The sequence below is a fragment of the Aedes aegypti genome, chromosome 3 (genome assembly GCF_002204515.2).
Source record: "Aedes aegypti strain LVP_AGWG chromosome 3, AaegL5.0 Primary Assembly, whole genome shotgun sequence".
NCBI lineage: Eukaryota > Metazoa > Arthropoda > Insecta > Diptera > Culicidae > Aedes > Aedes aegypti.
The window spans coordinates 11,221,117-11,242,225 of NC_035109.1; the positions used below are offsets into that span (position 1 = coordinate 11,221,117).

General features: G+C 39.0%; 1 protein-coding gene across 1 annotated transcript; it reads left to right on the forward strand.

The window, feature by feature from the left end:
- Positions 1-4,397: 4,397 nt before the first annotated feature.
- On the forward strand, positions 4,398-18,506 carry LOC5572843 (ATP-binding cassette sub-family E member 1). Its single transcript, XM_001660555.2, has 5 exons — positions 4,398-4,505; positions 4,724-4,937; positions 16,135-17,465; positions 17,698-17,932; positions 18,004-18,506. The coding sequence occupies exons 2-5, from the start codon at positions 4,725-4,727 to the stop codon at positions 18,052-18,054; spliced, it is 1,830 nt and encodes a 609-aa protein (XP_001660605.1). The 5' UTR covers positions 4,398-4,505; position 4,724; the 3' UTR covers positions 18,055-18,506.
- The last annotated feature ends 2,603 nt before the right edge of the window (positions 18,507-21,109 follow it).

Genomic DNA, 21,109 nt, shown 5'->3' on the forward strand with positions numbered 1-21,109 from the left:
CAAAAATTTGCGGCTTACAGCATTAAAAGTTTGGTGTGTGGGTCCATTTAGCACAGTGGTTCTCAACCTTTTTGCAACCGCGACCCCCTTTGAAGCTCTACATACATCTTGCAGATCCCTAAATTGGGTAGTCTCGAAATGAAAGTTTATGAAATCTTTCCAAAAATCTCATTATGAACCAGCAGATACCCTTGGCAGGCACACCCAAAAGTCACGACTGTATTCATTAAAAATAGCATTGATACTAAGCTATTCGCATAAATCCAAAAGTGGATATTTTTTTGTTTAAGTCAGCGATTTTTAACTAACCTCTGGCTCTCGCACAAGATTGACACATCAGCTGGCAACGTCCTTGCACAAGCTGCAAAATAGGAAGGTGTGATTAAGTGATCACTTACTTACTACTTACTACGTGTGTACAAACAGATAACACAGTGGAACACGTTTTTGTTTCAAGCACCAAAATACCACTATTTACTAAATTAAGGATGGCTGAATCTGATGCCGTTTAGCACGTCTAGTTTTTGAGATATTGACTGTTGAAAATGCAAAATTTGTCAGCTTGTATGGCAATTTATGCACTAAATTTGATCATGTGTATAACAATGTGTATCAACAATGTTCATAATAATTTCGATGCTAAAATTTTTTTTTTGATTGTTTCGGACAGTATTGTATTTTGCAATATAAGAGGAACGAAGAACTTTAAATTCAATCATGGAATTTCAACCAAATTATATCTGGAATGAAAGTTAATGTCTAATATAGCATGTTTGGTGGTAGTTGAGATGCTTCCAATAAAAGTTCTTGAGTATTTTGAAGCTTTACATCATAATCTTCGAAATTTTCGCCAAAAGGTTAGGTATCCTCCATGCAAACTGCTTGGAATAATTTCATAAACTTGTTTGACATTTGATCCATTTTTACTTGGACCTTAAATATTTGAAACATAAAAAACCGTGAACCCACTACCACAGACAAACCAATACTATGCAAAACAAACGTACCTACCGATTAGATAGCAACGCAATGCTTCGGAGCTGAAGAAAATGATTCGAATGAGCCGCGAAGAATCAGGATTTGTCTCAAATACTTTGATCCTTGGAAAATCACATTGAAACTTGATAGCTGTCATACGACGCACCAGAATACCTTTAAGCTACTTTACGAAATAATTAGGAAAAAAAATTACCGTGTACCCCTGTTAATTTGAACGGTACGGAACGGTTTTTAGTTTGAACTTCTGGTTACTCTACGATCATCAGGAAATCGTTTTTCTGATTATCTCTTTTGATGTTTTGTTTTGATTCTGCGTTCCGTTTCACGATTGATTCAATAACCATGCGGATTGGATTACCGAAAAGCTCAATATATGTGTTAATATATATTAGAGTGACTGCCTCTCTGTAGTAATCATGTCGTCACTTGAATGCGAACGACACGTTGATGGCCTTCCTCCATCTATACACTTCCCCAATACAGTTGTTGTGGAAGCGATCTGGGTATGAGAGGCAAACAGTTTCAACACAAAATAAATCGCACTCGTTCTGCGCGCGTGTGTAGTCTACATGAGATGGATGGATGTGGGCTATGGAAAGGGTCTGCGTGATTTGTGGGGATTTGAATTCAAAACTTGTAACCATCTGAGTTATTGGGTCACCAAGTGGCTCGGTTGCTTAGTTGGTAAAGCGCTCGTCTAGCATTCAAGAGTCCTGGGTTCGAATCATAATTTCACCCATAATTTATCCATCTTTACCACGCGTAATGAGTCAATTATTGACATTTACAGCGGATCAGGCTTTGGAAAATTCAACGATCATTGACACACGAGTCATAATTTCATCCCAATTATCTGCCTCCATTTACACAACACGCATGACACTTTTTGTTCGTGGAAGGTAACGAGCCACGAAAGGAAAAAAGACAAACACACCACCCACTGCTTGGCACCGATTACTGTGTGTCAACACTTGTAACATTCGCTGATACATGCTCATTCCAATCAAGAAACAGAGGTGAATATTTTCGATGTTCACTGCTTTGTTTGCAACCGAAGAGATGTTCGATTGTCCAATAGATTAGAATCAAGATGTTTAAGATTGAATGGATCATTGAATGTATTGACAATTCGAGTGACAATAAGAAGTTCGACAGTCAAAACTTCGGCGAAGTTCGGCGTCGGCATTCTAATTTAGTGCTTCGCCGACGCATAAGGAATACCTTTGTCGGCGTAGCACTTCGTAAGAATGCCGACACCGAGCTTTGGCGAACTTTTGTTGGTGAAATTTTTTTACTCTTATGAAATTCAGTCTAAAGTTAATATGAATACACAAAAGTTTTTGTCAGTGCTCACCGCATCAAAACAAAGGCGCCACTGTATATGTGATTTAACATTGTGACAGCATTGCCGTTCTGTCAAACACACAAGGCTACGGTAGCGCTATCTATGCTTTCCATAGCGGCCGCTTTGGTTGTTTTAATGATCCATTACCAGAAAATTTCTTATCAATTTTATGCAAAACATAAATCACCCGAATGGCTCGATACCATTGTAGTCTGTGAGAGTTGTTGCCCTTGAGAGCTCCCTCACCACATACCAATCGACAGAGCGAATAGCAACATTCATAGGGTTCTCCGATTGCGTTGTGCCACGAACTATTATGCTCTCTGAATATGGTTCGATCGGCTTATTCGGATCAAAATTCAAACACTGTAGTGGCTGGCTCTAGACAACTTGATAACAAATATCTGGTTTGACTCTTCGTCAAATAAAATGGGGAATATTTCATTTGAAATACAGTCAACTCTCCCTTACTCGATATTCCGTATCTCGATATCGAGTTAGAGAACCATAGTAAAAATTGGTTTTCATGGCTAACTCGATGGTCCCTCGGATCGCAGTTGCACTGCTTTTGTGTTCTGTAACTCGATACCTCCCTAACTCGATGGTCCCTTCAATATCGAGTAAGGGAGAGATGACTGTATGTCCTTGCTGTAGATAAATATGCAGATTTTTATTTTACGCAGCTTCAAGTGAATATTCCTAATATAGAATTGAAATTATATCCGCTGAACTTCTAACCACAGACAAACAGACGTAACACTTAGAACATATCTCTATCCAAATCATAGTCACGAGGACATGAACGCCCAATGCTAAAATTAGTGTATTTGGCCGACGGGCCAACAGATGGCGCTAGTGTGTAAACGTCAAACGCGAACAAAAACTATGCGAGCGCTGCGGGTGGCGGATTGGCCACCTTCCATATTTTTGACTCGATCGTTAAAAAGGTCGATGGACAATGATGAGAGTGTGACGTCTGTTTGTCAGTGTTCTAAACGATTTTACTGAGAATATATAAGATTTCACATTCGCCTCAATTCTAGCTCTGTATTGATATACGGAGAAATCAGACTACCCCAAAAAACAAGTGCTTCAAACTCAAATTTGGGTAAACTGCATTTAGTTTTTAACTACGGTTGGGTCAAAGACACATTAAAGACCTCCATGTCCCTTGCAGTTGCCCAACATTTTATGGCTCATAAGGTAACCTAGAATGTCGTGCAAAGTGTACTGCGATCTGTCAAACTTGGGTACCTTTTGCACTACCGAGGGACCAAATGCAGTACTAGAAGTGGTACCCAATCTGAGCCCGAGTGGGACGGACCTGGTTGGGTTGTTTTGCCTCTCTCGCAACAGCAATGTTGTCAAAAACAGAAAGACGCACCGACAAAGCGTTGAATTTCAATGGAATAAGCCTAATTTGAGTTCTTTCGAGTTTACTCATTTTGTTGTTTCAAACCACTACGGAGACTTCGAAAGCTAACGCTGGATTTTGCACTGAGTTGTTTTTTTCGCTGTTGTCAAACGAAAACTATCTAATGATAGGTATATGACAGTTATCCCAAATTTGGGTTATCCCACACTCCGAAACACGGATAGTCACAGAATGACTAAATTTTAGTAATTTATAACTATTTTCTATCTGCCTCTCTTTCATCCTGCAGGCAATTTTATTCCTATTTGTCAATTCGCCTGGGTTGAATCATCGCTAAGCTGCAACCCATGCAGTCGAAATGACAGTTAGTGTAAAAATTCACAGCAGAATGAAAGAGAGGCAGATAGAAAATTGTCATTAATGCATAAACTTTAGTAATTTTGTGACTTTTTCTATTTCTGAGTGCACGGATGAGCCAAATTTCGTCAAAAGAAGTCAAAGTTGGCTTGGTTTGTGGCTCCGTGTACGATGAAGTGCAATTTCGTTCAGTGTACCATTTAACAAATTCTGTTCTCCAAACTTTGGACGATCTGGCACAAACGTTTGCCGAACGGCGTGCATGCACGTGTGCGTGAAGGAAAATGTGCATCCTGGCTGCACGTAAAATGCATTATCGGAACGTCAACTTGAGTTGTCATCGTATTTTGCTTTGATCTTTTCGTCGCGAAAATCCCGTCTGACACGCACGAACTTTCGTTCCTGTCCGAAATCCGTGAATTTCGACAGGTAAGTGGCTGAAATTATTCGTTTCGTGTGGTTTATTATATGAAGAATAAGTAATTGCAAAGAATTTGTTTAAATTTGCTTGATTTGCTCAATTAGAACGGTGGTAAACAGCCGTTTTGTGGGCGAGTATTTTGGAAGTGAGGTTATAACTTGGTGTCCAGCTGGCTGAAGTGAAATTATTTTGCGTTCTCCTTTCTCATCCCCTCCGTTCGTTTCAGAATGTCGCGAAACCGAGCAGCCGAGGAAACAGACAAGCAGACGCGTATTGCCATCGTCAGTTCCGACAAGTGCAAGCCGAAACGATGCCGCCAGGAGTGCAAGAAGTCCTGTCCGGTGGTCCGGATGGGCAAACTGTGCATCGAAGTCGCAATGGATTCGAAAATTGCGTCCCTCTCGGAGGAACTTTGCATCGGATGTGGTATTTGTGTGAAGGTGAGTTTTCTGTTAATGTTGAAATTTGAAAAGGGACCTAACTACGAAATGTAAACAAATTAGATTTTTCATTATTCGTATCAATTTCTACGTAAATTATTCTTACACCAGGCGCCTCCCTTAGCCAAGTGGTAAGAGTCCGCGGCTACAAAGCAAAGCCATGCTGAAGGTGTCTGGGTTCGATTCCCGGTCGTTCAGGATCTCTTCGTACTGGAAATTTCCTTGACTTCCCTGGGCATAGAATATCATCGTACCTGCCACACGAATACGAAAATGGCAACATTGGCAAAGACAGCTCTCAGTTAATAACTGTGGAAGTGCTCATAAGAACAATAAGCTAAGGCGCAGGCTCTGTCCCAGTGAGGGCGTAATCCCAACAAGAACAAGGAGATCAGTGGTTCCCAAACTTTTTGAAGCCACGGACCCCTTTCAAGCTGAGTCGACCCCTGAAAATGAATGCTTATTTTTTCACTATTTCACTATCTGATGAATTAAATGCAGCTTAGAATAGAGTAAAATGTGTCAAAAGTTAAAATGGGGCAAAAGTTTATTTTTAAGATTTCTTTCAAACTTTTCAAATACCATGGTGGTTCGGATGCTATTCAAGTAAGAGACTTTCACTCTTGTCCAAGGATGCTGTGTGTTGTACTATGTTTTTGCATAATGGGTACATGCATGCCCTGATTCGCTACTCGCCACACCGTAACGCACATGCGCTAGTGTCCATGCACAAAAAATCGTTAAAAGGTGAAGCGAAAAATATTTGTATGGCGAAAAGCATCTATTATTATTTCTCAAAATTGGTAACTATTTTCGAAAAAATATTTGGTGCTGGTTGTGCGTAATGATGATGGCTATCACGCTTACCAAATAGCAAGGGCAAGAGCAAAGCAGGTAATCGATTGCTTGGAAACCATTTTTGGCCCATAGTGATGCAAAAGTTCGAGTCAGCAGGGCAGAAGATCCAACCCTAGCTTATTCCGTATCTATTAACATTTATGTAGCTGTTTAAATGAACATTTGCCTACCCTTGGGGCAAAAGTTCGTTTAAGACAATCAATTTTAGAACTGTAATAACTAAAATGGGTAAATTTTTTGACATAAGTTTGTTCAGCAAAATTGTTGCAAATACGCTAATGGTGCACTGTGTGGTATTTATTTATTTTCAACTGTTAGCTTTTCTGGATTATTTTATTATAGCACTAAAGTCGAAATTTTGCCCCACCTTACTCTGAGGATAACATGAAAATAACTGCAATTACTATATATTACAACGTACGACATATTCTTTGTACGGTCCATTTTTCATAACTCGATATTGAAGGGAGCATCGAGTTAGGGAGTTATAGGCAAGACGGCCATGAAACCCAACTTTTACTATGGCTCTAGTTCGATTTCGGGATACAGTTCGGACTCGATTATCCGGAGTATCGATTTCTTTTTTCACGCCGGATAATAGAATCCTCCGGATAATCGAATCACTAAAAGAAAAAATAAAATCTGTGGTAAAAGAACTTAAATATTATCTTTCTAGGTCATGAGAAGAAAAAAATGTTTTTGACAGCATACACAAAACATCCTTTTTCATACCAACGTCCAAAACTGCAAAACCATTCATATTGTATATTGCAATAACAAGTTATCTTAAATTTACGCAAAAAATGGTCAATTTACGAAACCATTGTAGGCTCGTTTTCAATAGTGATGAAAGAAGGAATTTGTCGATATAAATTCATCCTAAGCACTCGCCCTTTGTTAGATATCCCGGGAAAGTTGTGCTTCCACTTCTCGTTTCTAAGGAGATTACCTCTCCATACTTCATCATGTGGTCAGCAACGGTAACGTGACTCATAGACGGTGGGAAGGCGTAGACACGTACCGTCACTGCGTCACAATCGATGTAGACCGGAATCCGAAATCTCGTATTACCGCAAAGCATTGTACGCTTCCAATTATGCTCTGATTGGTAGCGAGCGGCAATTTCTTGCGCTTTCATTTCAATGAGCACACAGTTGCGCGTTTGATGCAAAGACGTACGTTTGACGCGAGCAGAGATTGGGTTACAACTGAGCAACTTGTTCAAGTCCACTCTATTGTAAATTTCATGAGGTTTAGAGTTTTCATCTATTTTTGCCAAAAGAACACCACCTCTACTTTGCAAACGTACTTTTTTTTTTTTTTTTTTTTTTTTTTTTTTTTTTTTTTTTATGGTGTACTCAGCTGGAGCTGTATGACAGCTTCGTTGTCTGTGCTGGACCCCGTAGTGCAAATTTTTACCTCTACTTTTGCCAATATTTAGACGGAATAGGCTATGTTGCCCGCTTTAACACTATTTTGGATGAATATTGTGCAGAAGTAGTTTTATTAAATTGTTTTTGCTTCAGTTTCCCTCCCGTAGTCATGTTTGTATAGTCATCCTTTAGTTCTGAGCAATCGGATTCTTGTTTACGCATGAAGAAGCGACATGAAAATATATGTTGTTAATTAATGCATTTCTTGGAAATAACATACAGAGCTATGTTGTAGTAGTCTATGTTGACAAATTGTAGCACAGATGTCATCTCCAAGCATCTTTTGACAATGATAGACAGAAAATGTTAATTATACAGAATGCGGTCGTATATCAAACGATAGCGATAGGGAGATCCTTTTTTCCCGAATGGAATGAAGGTTATTGAAGTGAAAAACATGAACTGTACTTCCATCTATACGCGAACAAGAACTATCTGAAGTGCCTCGTCATTGTACGTCATGTATTCTCTAGTATTTTAGTCGTTTATGCTACTAGTCTGAAACGTGATGTGTTATACTATATGAATAAATTTCAAAATATGAATCAAGTGTTTGGTTTTAAATAGTCTTTATCTTCCGAAGATCGTATTGGAATGCTAATCAATACAATACTTTTCTAGGAGAGATGACTGTCTATGTTGCCATCTTGTAGTACCGAATCCAAGTTGTAGATAATTAATATGAGGAGAAGTATCAAATCTAAATGTACTGTAAATGTGTTTGGTGTGGTCATCGATGTGCTTTATGTTCGTCTTATTGTTATTGTTCTGAGGTCTTCTTAAAATGAGAATTCAATTGAATAATGTCTCAAGTTAGTTTACAGTTTGGATAGACAAAGTTATTGGTACGGTATTATTGGTACGGTATTATGAATATAAAAGGGGGCTGAAATGATATACAATATGTGTTCGCTAAGAACTAAAAATGTTACTTACCCCTTTCTTAGTATACCCACCAACGCATATGGATCGTTTTTACCTCAGTTTGATGGTAATTCGATCCGTGTCCGTGCTGATCTATGTGCTTCGGCTCCTAACACGACGTTTGATACATACGACAGACGACTTGCACCCTCGTGATGGTGTTGTTGTTAGTTGTTATACATGAAAAGAAAGAAAGTTATTAGTATTAGGAATAAACAGGATTTAGTGAGTTTTCATTGAATTACATTTGACTACATCGCTGATTATAGTCAACGACATCGGAAACTTTATGTGTTGACTGTTGATCTAGTTTTTCCTCAGTCCCGTTGGTCAGTATTGCTAAAGGTCCTTTTTAACATGTTTATTGGTACTTGGACAAGTTGAATATTTTAAGTTTACTACTTTTGTCATGTTGGTCAATAATGATTTTGATCAGTTTGTTTTATACATCTATTCAAATTCAAATCTGGTCTCGTCTGTTTTCATTTAGAATCGTCGTAAATACATTTCTATGTGTTAAAAACTATACTAGAAATAATAAAGGAATAGAAAGTCATTTTTATTGTCCGGATCCACTTTTCGGTGACAAAAAAAAGCTTCATCGCGCCTAAGCCTATTATTTATAATTTTGCGAGAATGAAGTTGTTGTAGTTTTATGATACCAACATAATAAATGTGGTTTTTTTATTATGATTCTAATGAGAGAAGCATAACAAATTAACATTTGTGTCACATTCTACTCGATGGATCCTCAGTCATTCTCCTCATTAGTCAGTATTATAACCATTTAAACAAAATCTAACCTATCTGCATCAAAGCGTGGCTACGGCTCCTGTTACCCCGATGCCTGGTAACAGGATAACCGTTGGATCACATCCGTAAGATTGATGCATCTATGCCAGATGGTTGATGACGCGGCATTAAACAAATATTTCCTGATGTGATACCACCACGACTGGACATGTCTTTGGTTCCCATATAAGTGCTAATGGGGTAAGCCCACCCATCGCGGCAAGATTACACGTCCTAGGGGAGGGACTTTGCAAACGTACTTTAGAATTAAATTTTTCTTGAGCCTACCGCAATGTATTTAGTAGGTCAATATCAGCAGACAAATTACGTGTACTGACGTGAAGACGCTCGGCAGCTCCGAATCAGCAGCATTTTAAGACGAGTTCATTTGGGATCAACCATAGGTTGAAACCAGTTGATCAAACTGTTTATTTTCTTTTCGAGAACTACATCTTTCGATTTTTTCGGATTATTCGAAGATTTTCTATGCATACCTCTAGAAAATATTTTAGTTTAAATTAACAGTGAACACAATTTAGAATCATATAAATTCGGTTGATTCTCCATAAATTCAAATTGAATTAATGTCATTGCTTTTTGGGAAACTGTTATTGATAATTAAATAACAGTTTCCTAAAAACAAGCACATTAATTCAATTTGATTTTTTGAGAATCCTGAATTTACTAACACTTATTTATTTTATTTATTTATTTTTATTTATTTATTTTATCTTTACAAATCGTGTTCAATAGCTTTTAGTGACACTTGCAGAGATTTGGTCCACCTTTCAACTGCGACTTTAAACTATTTCTTTTTAGAATATTTCAATACATTTTTGACGTAATTAGACTATATAGGGAAAAATAACAAAAAAAACCCTTAAAATAAATTGAGCTTAATCTATATCACAGTGGTTGAGTTGCAAGATTTTCTATAAGAGGGTTCGCTGACATCTGGCATGAGATAATGAAGGTATTTGTTGCTCGTTCGATGAATTCGTCGATGGATTCCGTATTAGATAGACGATGAAGTTCTTGTGTCGAGAAGAAGGGGTCCAAATTAAGGATCATTTTCAGCAACTTATTCTGCTTCATTTGTAGACGTTTTCGATGCGATTTGGCACATTTTGCCCAAACTGGGGAACCGTATGTCATTATAGGTCGAAGTACACATTTGAACAACAGCATTTTGTTTTTGGTTGATAACTTTGAACGCCGATTAATTAGCGAATACAAAGATCGGGCTGACTTGTCCAGTTTATCTATGGAGTAATTCACATGTTTGGCAAATGTCAGTTTCGAGTCGAATACTACTCCAAGATATTTGCCTTCATCTACCCAGGCTGAAGCCTGTCCATTCGTGGTTATTTCTGTTCTTGGAAGGCTTCGAGCTGCCCGTTTCCTGGTGAAGAGAATTGTTTGCGTTTTAGTTGCATTGATTTTAATTCGCCATTTGCGCTGGTATTCTTCCAGGGTGCTCTGCGCATGTTGAAGTTTCGCAACAATTTGAGTTGGATCCTTGTCGGCAGCTAAGAATGCCGTGTCATCCGCAAAAAAGGCATACACTACTCCGTCTACCATCAGCGTATCGGAAGTAAAAATGTTGTACAGAGCTGGACGCAGGACCGATCCTATAGGAACGCCAAATGGTATAGAGTGTGTGGTGGACCTAGAACCGTTGACCACTACTTGAAATTTTCTATCAGACAGGAACGAATGAATGATTTTGACCAAGTAAAGTGGGCAGTTAGTTTGATAAAGCTTGAAGACTACGGCCTCCTGCCATACCGAGTCGTAGGCTTTTTCAACATCAAGAAGAACCATACCAGAAGATTGTCCGATGTTGAAGTTCCTTTTGATTTCTTGTTTGATTCTCACCAGTTGGTGAATCGTCGAATGTCCTTTTTTAAACCCAAACCACAGACAAACAGACGTCACACTCTCATCATAGTCCATCGACCACCTTTTTAACGGTCGATTCAAAAATATGGTAGTTGGCCTATCCGCCATCCGCAGTGCTCGCATCGTTTTTGTTCGCATTTGACGTTTACACATTACCGCCATCTGTTGGCCCATCGGCCAAACACGCTTATTTTAGCATTGGGCGTACATGTCCTCGTGACTATGATTTTGATCGGGATTTGCTCTAAGTGTTACGTCTGTTTGTCTGTGCCCAAACTGTTGGTGTGGTATAACTGTGTTGGTTTCGATGTGCCGGTTCAGTCTACTCAGTATCAATCTTTCTAGGATTTTACTCAGGCTACTCAAGAGGCTGATTGGCCGATAGTTTCCCGGGCACGTAATATTTTTGTTTGGTTTTGGAATTGCAATCACAGAGGCATGCTTCCATACACTCAGGCAAATGGACTATCGATAAACATAGGAACCCCTTATAAAAATTCGCCACAAGAAATCGGATTGAAATTCATAAATTTGCCTTATGAAACCAGAATTTGAAAACAAAAAACGTTTTCGCGGCAACCTGGAATCGAACCAAGAACCTTGCGATTGATAGGCCCGAGCGTACACCTCGCGCCTATCAACGCCTTGATGTGAGTTGATGCTAAAACGATACATAAAGCGTTCGTATTGCAATAACCGTTCCACCTTTCATAAGGCAAAATGTATGAAATGCGATAGTCCAGTTCGCTGCGTGTACGGCAGGAAAATAAGTTGCCTTGAGACATGCGTTAAGGATCTTCGTCAAAGCCACGAGTGCTTTTTTCGGATGGTGTTTGAGAACTACATTTTTGATGCCATCCAAGCCAGGAGCTTTTTTGGTCTTCATTGAACGAATTATCGACATGATTTCTTTTGGCCTGGCCAAAATACTCGGATGCAAAGTACATTCACCATGTTTAACAGTTTCGATGGTACTGTTCACTTGTAATGTAGTCTGTGCATCTCTATCAAGCGTGTTGACGTGTGCAGTAGCAAAGGAAGTCGCGAATGCTTCTGCCTTTTGAGTGGAGCTGACTATTAGCTTTTCATTCACTTTAAGCGGTGGACTGTACTTTACGTGATTTCGGAGGCATCTGCTAATTTTCCAAAATTTATTGCATCCGTTATCTAGGTTTTTAAGCAACTCTTCAAAGTTCTTATATCGGTGATCAGCACATTTACTACGAATTATAACATTAAGCTGTTCGACTATCAAACCCAAAAGCGGATCACGTGTTCGCAGGTACTGGCGTCGACGAGCATTCCTTAGGCGAATTAACTGTTTGATTTCATCCGGGTCATTCCGTCGATCATTGCTGCTAAATTTGGGAACGCTCGCTTCTTCTGCACGCGTTAACAGGTCGCCAAAATATGAGATAGTATCGTCGATTTTGTTTGGGTCGTCTAGATCATTAAACCAATTGGAGTTTAGGTCGATCTGGTCGTTTATCATTCTGGAGAAGAGACTCCAGTTGGCACGATTGTAGCACCGATAAGTACGTTCTGGTAGAGTAGTAGGAGCGCCACTACTGATGTTGAAGGTTACTGGTAAATGGTCTGACGAGAGTTCAGTATGGGTTACAGGAACAGACATTTGAATCCGGTTGTTTGACAGCACCAGGTCTAAAGTGGATGGCCTTCCTCGTCCAGGTGGGTAACGTGTCGGCGTTTCAGGGTAGTGTATGTAGAAGTTTGAAGACTGGTATTCCTGAACTAAAACTTTCCCAGCCTTGTTCGATGTAGCGCAGTTCCACATAGGATTTCGTGAATTAAAATCTCCCACAATAAAATACGGATCATCAGAACGAGTAAGGCTTCGGACATCACGTCGAAATTGGTTGAGATGCGCCTTTTTCTGCGATCCGGGATAATATGCAGCAACAATGTTGACTCGGGTTGTGTCTGAGATGATTGATACACCGACGGCTTCAATTATTGATGTAGAGAGGTCAAGTTGGTTGAACGACAGCCCCTTTTTGATTATGATCGCAACTCCTCCACCACGATCTGTGTCTAAACACTGGCGATCGAGTCGGGTTACTGTGTAATTTGCATGAAACAGAGAATTGCGGCTACGTAGCCAGGTTTCGGTCACAACCGCGACGTCAATGTGGTGAGATTCTAGGAAATGAAAGAATTCTTCCACCTTGTTGTTTAAGCAACGGCTGTTCCAATTCAACACCTTTAGTGAATTATGGCTGTCCATTGTAGACGAATTTGAGAACAAGCTCTGCCAGTGCAGAAAATTGCGAGGCCCTTGTCTTGCAGTTTGAAAGTTTTACAAATAGCTCTAGGGCAAGTGCAGTAAACTCTTCCACGGAGAATAATCCTTGATCGACCGTCGGCTCGGTTGATGGACTGTTTCGACCCCTAGCAACGCTTGCGTAAGATTCGACTTGAGACGAGAGAGCTGATACGATTTCGATGGGTTCTAGACTATGTTGATTCTGCGGAGCTGTATGCTGGTGTAATTTTACAGGGCTAGTAACACCTTTCTCCCAACTTTTTCAATTTCAAGTAGTTCAGACGTGAGGGGCATCCTTTGAAATTGGCCGTGTGGTTTTGACTACAATTTGCACACTTGATGTGCGCTTTCGAGTTCGAGTTTTCGGAACCTACCTCTGGTCTCGTAGGTAGTTGGCAATCTTTAGTGAGATGACGTTCGCCGCATTTGACGCATTTGGCTTGGAGGTTGCAGTTTCGCATTCCATGACCGTACTGCTGACATCTGAAGCATTGGACTGCATCAGATTTTTTTCGGGAATAAAAACGCCAGTATACCACGACGTTGAAGAGAGATTTGATCTTGCTGAGCTCCTGTAGTTTTACAGCACCTTTTAGAAGTTGCAGTAAATACGAAGCGACGTCTCCAGTTTTTGTTGCGGATAGGAGTTTGATTTCCGTAGCCACCACACCGTTGTTTTCCAGTTCGGTTTTCTCATCATTGACATCATACTTCGGGAGGCCAGATAGTATAAACTTGTCTGGGATATCGTCACTGGTTCCGTGAGTGAAGAACTGAACGTCATTCGTTCGTAATAGATTGACAGCTTCCACAAAGTGCGATTTTGTTTTGATGATGATTTGTATGTTGCTTTTGCCGACTCGAAAAAGGTAATCCTTCTGGTTGATGTTTGTTGTCGATAATAACTGGTTCAGCTGTGGCACCGTTTTCCCGTACACATGTATCGGAGGGCAGCGAACTTTACGAGCGAGTTGGACGCTGGCAGCAGTAGTTTGTTGATCAGGAACCATCCATCAATGCGTTTTCCAGTCCTTCGAAGGCGTTACTGGTAGGGACGTTGATGACCAGCTGTTGCGTCTCTGATGACATGCAATCAGGATCCGTCGGCATCGTTGTCGGAGTTGATGAAATTTGCCCGTCACCACTACCAGAGCTGCAACGGGGGCGCTGAAGGGGTGCTTCAGGAACTACAAGAGAGCTGCCTAACATAGCATCGATATGGTGAGTTGAGGTTAGGCGAACTTTGCTCTTATCATAGTTTCTTCGGATGAGGATATTCGCTGTACCGGACGGTCCAGCCTCTCCACCTGAACCGGCCGAAGACTTTCCTTGGGTGGGTTTCCCCAGGATGACCGCTGGATGCGCCAAAAATCGAGAAAAATAACTTTCGATTCGCACTGCCAAAAAAGGGTGTTTACTCCTCGATGTTAGACAGTTGACTCATGTAGCTGTTTGAATGGACATTATGGACCTATGCACGAGTTCAGTATTTGACGTTTTAGCGGTGCCGTGTTATTTATGTGACCATGGAAATCAGTGAATTCGGCACCGCTAAAACGTCAAATTAGTGAACTCGTGCATCGGTCCATAGCACTGAATCTTCAACCAATGAGCCATTTTACGAGACGTTTCGGAACAGCTGATCGCCGCAACGGCGTCAATTGACAGGAGACCTGGGATTAAATCCAGCGTGATTTTCAACAACGCCTCATCTTACCAAACGTGGACATGGAGAAAATGACAAAAATGAGATCCAAAAATGTTCGTTACTGCAACATTACACCTAGTTATTGTATCAGCTACCTCTTTGTTACCCATATTGCACATGAAAAAGCACTTTTGTGATCAGAAATATTTTAATAATTTTTCTCCATTTAAGTTTTCGCCTGGATGAAAAGCTACGCTAGAGATGCGCACAGTCATCAACCATCATCATCGCGAAAACTGACGACGATGATTGAAAAATCCCAAGTCTCCTGTCATTCACTGAACCAAGGAATCATGTCAGATTTATCTGAAAACCCATATAGTTTTTTTCCATCTAGCTTTTCACATAACGCTCATTAATTTATCACATAAGCTTGTGCGATTTCTTTATGATCAAATTTATCTGATAAACAACATACATTTGGTGCAAAATTATCATACGAACCATTGAATGTTGACAATGAGTTTTATGTGAAATTCAGATGACAATTATTGATATTGTTAATGATTTTTATTAGACATCATAATGAGTTTGAGATGATTCTTTTTTCAGTAGAAATGATGAACAATGCAATCGTAGTTAAAAAACAGTTTATTTTATACATTGTCGCCATTTGTATGAATAAGCTATGTTTTAATTACATTGGATAATCGTTTCATTGAGCTCTGAATAATTAATTCTTTTTCATGGTGTGTTTCTTTCGACCTTGCTCCATTGGCTTCAGCTTGCAATAAAATTGATGTTTTCTGTAAAATCAAGTCCAAAAGAATATTTTACATTATTTTTTATAGTCTAAATATTTAACTTACCCTTTATTTACTGTTTATCAATCCCAACCATAATTCTTTGATTCACATCGCTTTCAAATATAATTTACTTCCAAATCCACCACGATGATTTTTTTAGGGTTAATCTCGCCATCACCAAAATGCTGCAATGACTAGATTTTCACATCTGCAAATCCCATAGCATTCATTGGATTGAACACATGACTTTTGTTCATATACGTTTCACAGTATTGATAATTGAATATTATGGGGTTTCATAATGAGATTTATGTGTTTCTTACATGAATATCAATGGACACACATAATGTGAATCGGATTTCACTTATCGTAAGAGTATGTGACGTTTTTAATATTTTCTATGATATTTATTGGTTCAGTGTTTGACCAGGCTTCGTAAAATGGCTTATTAATTGTTTACGTTTTGTAGATAACCCTCTTTTCAAATGTTTCGCTAGCTGAGTTAAAGATTAAATTCAAAGACCTTGAACTTATTGTTTGTCTATTTTAGAAATGCCCATTTGAAGCCATCACCATCATCAACATCCCGAGTAACTTGGACAAACATACGACTCATCGTTACTCGAAGAACTCGTTCAAGCTGCATCGTTTGCCGATTCCTCGACCGGGAGAAGTGCTGGGATTGGTTGGCCAGAACGGTATCGGTAAATCCACTGCGCTGAAGATTTTGGCTGGAAAGCTCAAGCCAAATCTGGGACGCTATTCCGATCCTCCGGATTGGAGCGAAATTTTGGCCCACTTCAGAGGCAACGAATTGCAGAACTATTTCACCAAGATTCTGGAAGACAGTCTGCGGGCTTTGATCAAGCCCCAGTATGTGGATCAGATCCCGAAGGCGGTCAAGGGCACAGTTGCGGCTCTGCTGGACAAAAAGGATGAACGAAACAATCAGAAGGAAATCTGCGCAATGTTGGATCTGACCAACATTCGGGATCGGGAGATTCAAGCGTTGTCTGGAGGAGAACTGCAGCGTTTTGCCTGCGCCATGGTTTGCATCCAGGATGGGGACATTTTCATGTTCGACGAGCCATCTTCCTATTTGGATGTGAAGCAACGTTTGAACTGTGCTTTGACCATTCGTTCCCTGATCCACCCGGACAAGTTTATCATCGTTGTCGAGCACGATTTGTCCGTCCTGGATTATCTGTCTGATTTCATCTGCTGTCTTTATGGAGTTCCTGGATGTTACGGTGTAGTTACTATGCCTTTCTCCGTTCGCGAAGGCATCAATATCTTCTTAGACGGTTATGTTCACACCGAGAATATGCGTTTCCGTACTGAATCGTTGACCTTCAAGGTATCGGAATCGGCTTCGGAAGAGGAAATCAAAAGAACTTGCCACTACGTTTACCCATCGATGAAAAAGAAGCTAGGTGGTTTTACGCTGACCGTCAACGATGGTCAGTTCAGCGATTCCGAAATCATTGTGCTTCTGGGTGAGAACGGTACTGGTAAGACCACTTTCATTCGAATGTTGGCCGGTAATCTGGAGCCGGATGAGGAGTCTGAAAAGTTGCCCTGCTTAAACATTTCCTACAAGCCACAGAAGATCTCACCCAAGAGTCAAGGAACGGTTCGTTGGTTGCTGCATGAGAAAATCCGGGACGCTTACGTGCACCCACAGTTTATCGCCGACGTTATGAAGCCAATGAAGATCGAGGAAATTATGGACCAGGAGGTGCAGAATCTCTCCGGAGGTGAATTGCAACGTGTTGCTCTTGTTCTGTGCTTGGGTAAACCTGCCGACGTGTATCTGATTGATGAGCCTTCGGCTTACCTGGACTCCGAGCAACGTCTTATTGCGGCTAAGGTTATTAAGAGGTGAGTTTTTGACGTGTTAACATAATAGCAAATTGGATCGTTTTTCTCGGTCTCTAGAAGCAACACTCATTACACACCAACACTATTCCTTATTCATTTGGCTTAGAGTGCAATTCTTACCAGTTCCGATCAATCACAGAGAAACAACCATTGCCTGACATGTACAGTCAATGTGTGCTTTGCTATGTTAACATAAGAAATAAGCAACTAAACAATCCCTTTCATATTTCAGATACATCCTCCACGCCAAGAAGACCGGTTTCGTGGTGGAGCACGATTTCATTATGGCAACTTATCTGGCCGATCGGGTTATCGTGTTCGAGGGAAAACCATCCGTCGATACGACCGCGCACACGCCTCAATCCCTGCTGAACGGAATGAACCGCTTCCTGGAACTGCTGGAGATCACATTCCGACGGGACCCGAACAACTTCAGGCCCAGAATCAACAAGACGAACTCGGTTAAGGTGGGTTCAGAATCTGGAGTTTTTTTTTCTATCGAAAAGCATAAGCTAAACTATTTTTTGTCCATTCACAGGATACGGAGCAGAAGCGCGCAGGTCAATACTTCTTCTACGAAGAGTCTTAAATTCCACCGGGCGCGCACCTTTAGAAGCCTCTTCAACTGGTATTAGTCTGAGCCGGGAGCTGTCTCGTTTTACCCCATGGAAGGAAAATTGTATTCATTTTTTAAACCCTACTACAATCAGCGATCACGCTTGTATTCTCTTTTGGATGGAATAAAGAAGCAGAAAAATGTTGCAAAAAGGCGAAAAATTGTGGAAGTATCGTATGATGAACCAGAAGCCATCGAAAATGTAATAGAACGATGTACCCGATTTGTATTCAATTGTAGAATGTTTATTTAAATCCTGTTCTTGAAAATCAGTTGTAGGACGAGTTGAAAAGTTTTCGCAAAAAGGCAGCATTGATTACGAACTGCTCCGAAAAATTGGGAAGTTAGTGTTTTACTTATGATAAAAAGTGAATTTATTGTTTATGCTTCTTACTATTTGTAGAATAAATCTGGTAAAAATGACAGTGCTGTTCGTTTATTACTTATTTCTGGCATTGCCATTTTCTGAGCATATTTTGTTGATTATTCACTTAGGTGCAAGTTTAAATCTGGGCAAATTTCGATAGTCAAATAAATGTTCGGATTGTTGTCAGATCCTAGCCAAATATTTGACACCGTATACTGAGCTCAGTCCCTCTCAAACAACAACAACGTATACTGAGCTTAAGATGGCACATGTTAGAATCCAAACATGGCTGGCACAATGGCCGGCTTGTGCCCCTACGGCCCCTACTCACGATTTCAAAGGCACTAATCTTCTGAAAGAATTAACGTACAAACTCAATCTTATTTTAAACTTTCTAACTCTAGCAGTGCACAAAGCTAAACTAGGTATAAGTTGTAGTTTGATGCTTCTTTCATGACATTTGTGCCTTCAAAGTTTTGGTGTATTATTGAATTTTGATTCCAAACTGTTTCACCTCAGGAAAACCGATTTTTTTTTCAAAAGTGGAGCAGTTTTGTGTTTACTTCTATCGCAAAATGGATAAAAGAACGAACATGTATAACGCAGGCTCTGACTTGAAATTTTTAAGGATGCATGTTCAATGATTCGTTTATAATGTTGTCTAAATTTAGGCGTATACGCAAGTTCCAGCTAACGTTACGAAAATGAAAACATAATCGTGTGCTGCTCGCAAGCTTGGCCCATCTACATTTTTACTATCGTAAATTTAAATTGTCTGTGATAAAATTGTCCACAACGCCACTTTATGGATTTGTGTCGTTTTCTTGTAATAAGATCCACATTTGAAGGCCAATCGTAGTCTTAACTGTAACTTTACAATATTTGCTAGCTACCACATTGTAAACATTTCCCAAATTTGAGTTTTTCTACGGTTTTAAAGCGTGTAGAAAAGTTGATTGAAAAATGGAGGTGGTTCAAAATGATCAAATGGGTGGGGTAGAATGCCATATACAGTGACTCAATCTCATTTTCGTACGGGGAATAATGGAAAAGTATTGAGATTGTGTCTATAATTGACCCAATTCCATATTCGTACACCTAACAAAAAAGAAATATACAGCATTCAAAACTAATTTTTAATGGACTGATTACTTAAGCTCTTCGTTGTGTTGTTCAGATGCAGTAGAATACATTTGAAAAATTTAAAAGCGGACATATTTGAAACTTAAGTAAATTTAAGAAAAATACCAGTTTTCCCATGTTTTTTGATAAAATATTCGGTAAGTCGAACAATAAATTGCATTTTTTCAACATCACTTCCTTAAGAATGATAACTGCGAATATTGCACAAGTTTCAAAAAATTATAATCAGTTTTAGAGTAGCTAGGAGTGGATATCGACAACATATACTTTTGAATCTTAGGTAGTATAACATTTATAACAAATCCAAAACCAAAAATTTTAGTCAATTTCTTTATGTTTGGCTCCTAAATGTATATACATAATTCATAGTTAATGTTCCTATCAAAACATTGCGTTATTATCATTTTTAATTTACATTTTACTACCAAACATGATTATAGAGATTTAAATAATAAATATTATTGCCATAACCGCAACACAAACGTTTTTTAAAATGATGAAAACAACAGGATATATTCTATTAAATAGTATATCAATGCTCTCTGCTCATTCAAGTTATTTTGTATTTTTCTTATAAAATCGATAAATTGCAAAATAGGGTGCTATTTTGAATATAATTTTAATATTATTTTAAAGATAATTGAATATTACGATGACATCAATTATGTGGAGGTATGTACTGCGTAGTTTAGGGTACTTTATTGTAAAACGAAGTTCGTAGTTCAAATTATTTTTACAGACAAATTCAAAATTAACATTTACCTGTTGTTTAGAATGAAAATTTGGTTTACATTGATTAAAAATATCATTTTAGAAGAGTTTTGAACTTATGGCACAACACAACAATCTGAACTCAAAAGGGACGAAAACTGTTTATGATTTCTGTAAACTATATATATTTCAACTAAATTTCTATCAGAGCTTACGAGTATATAATCTATAGATTGGATCCAATGACAAAAATAAACGTTATTGTTCGAATTATAGAATTTAATAGCAAAAATCATTGGAAAATTGGCATTTCTCATAACTTTACCTAAATTTCATATATGTCCACTAATAAATTGTCCAAATGTATTTCACTACATTTGAACATCATAATAAAGCATTTCAGTAATCGAATAGAGCTTCTAAATTTAGTTTTGAACGTTGTGCGTATGAATTTTGGTAGGTGTACGAATGTGGAATTGGGTGAATTTTAGACATCAATTCAATACTTTTCTATTAATCCAAAGATGAATGTAAATGGAAACATTTTGTGATTGGCAAACAATAGATGACACCTGTTACCTTCAATGTGGATAAAGTATTTGTAGCTCAATAATTCATTTAATAGTTGATGTGGAAACAGTATCCTGTACGAATATGAAATTGGGCCACTGTAGTTATAGTGTGGAGATCCTATGTATATATAAAAAAATTATATAAATTAGTTATGAATTTAATAGATACTGCGTGAGGCTGAATTTCCAGGATGTAAATTTTGCAACGGTCCCTTTCGATAAATTGCTATCATCA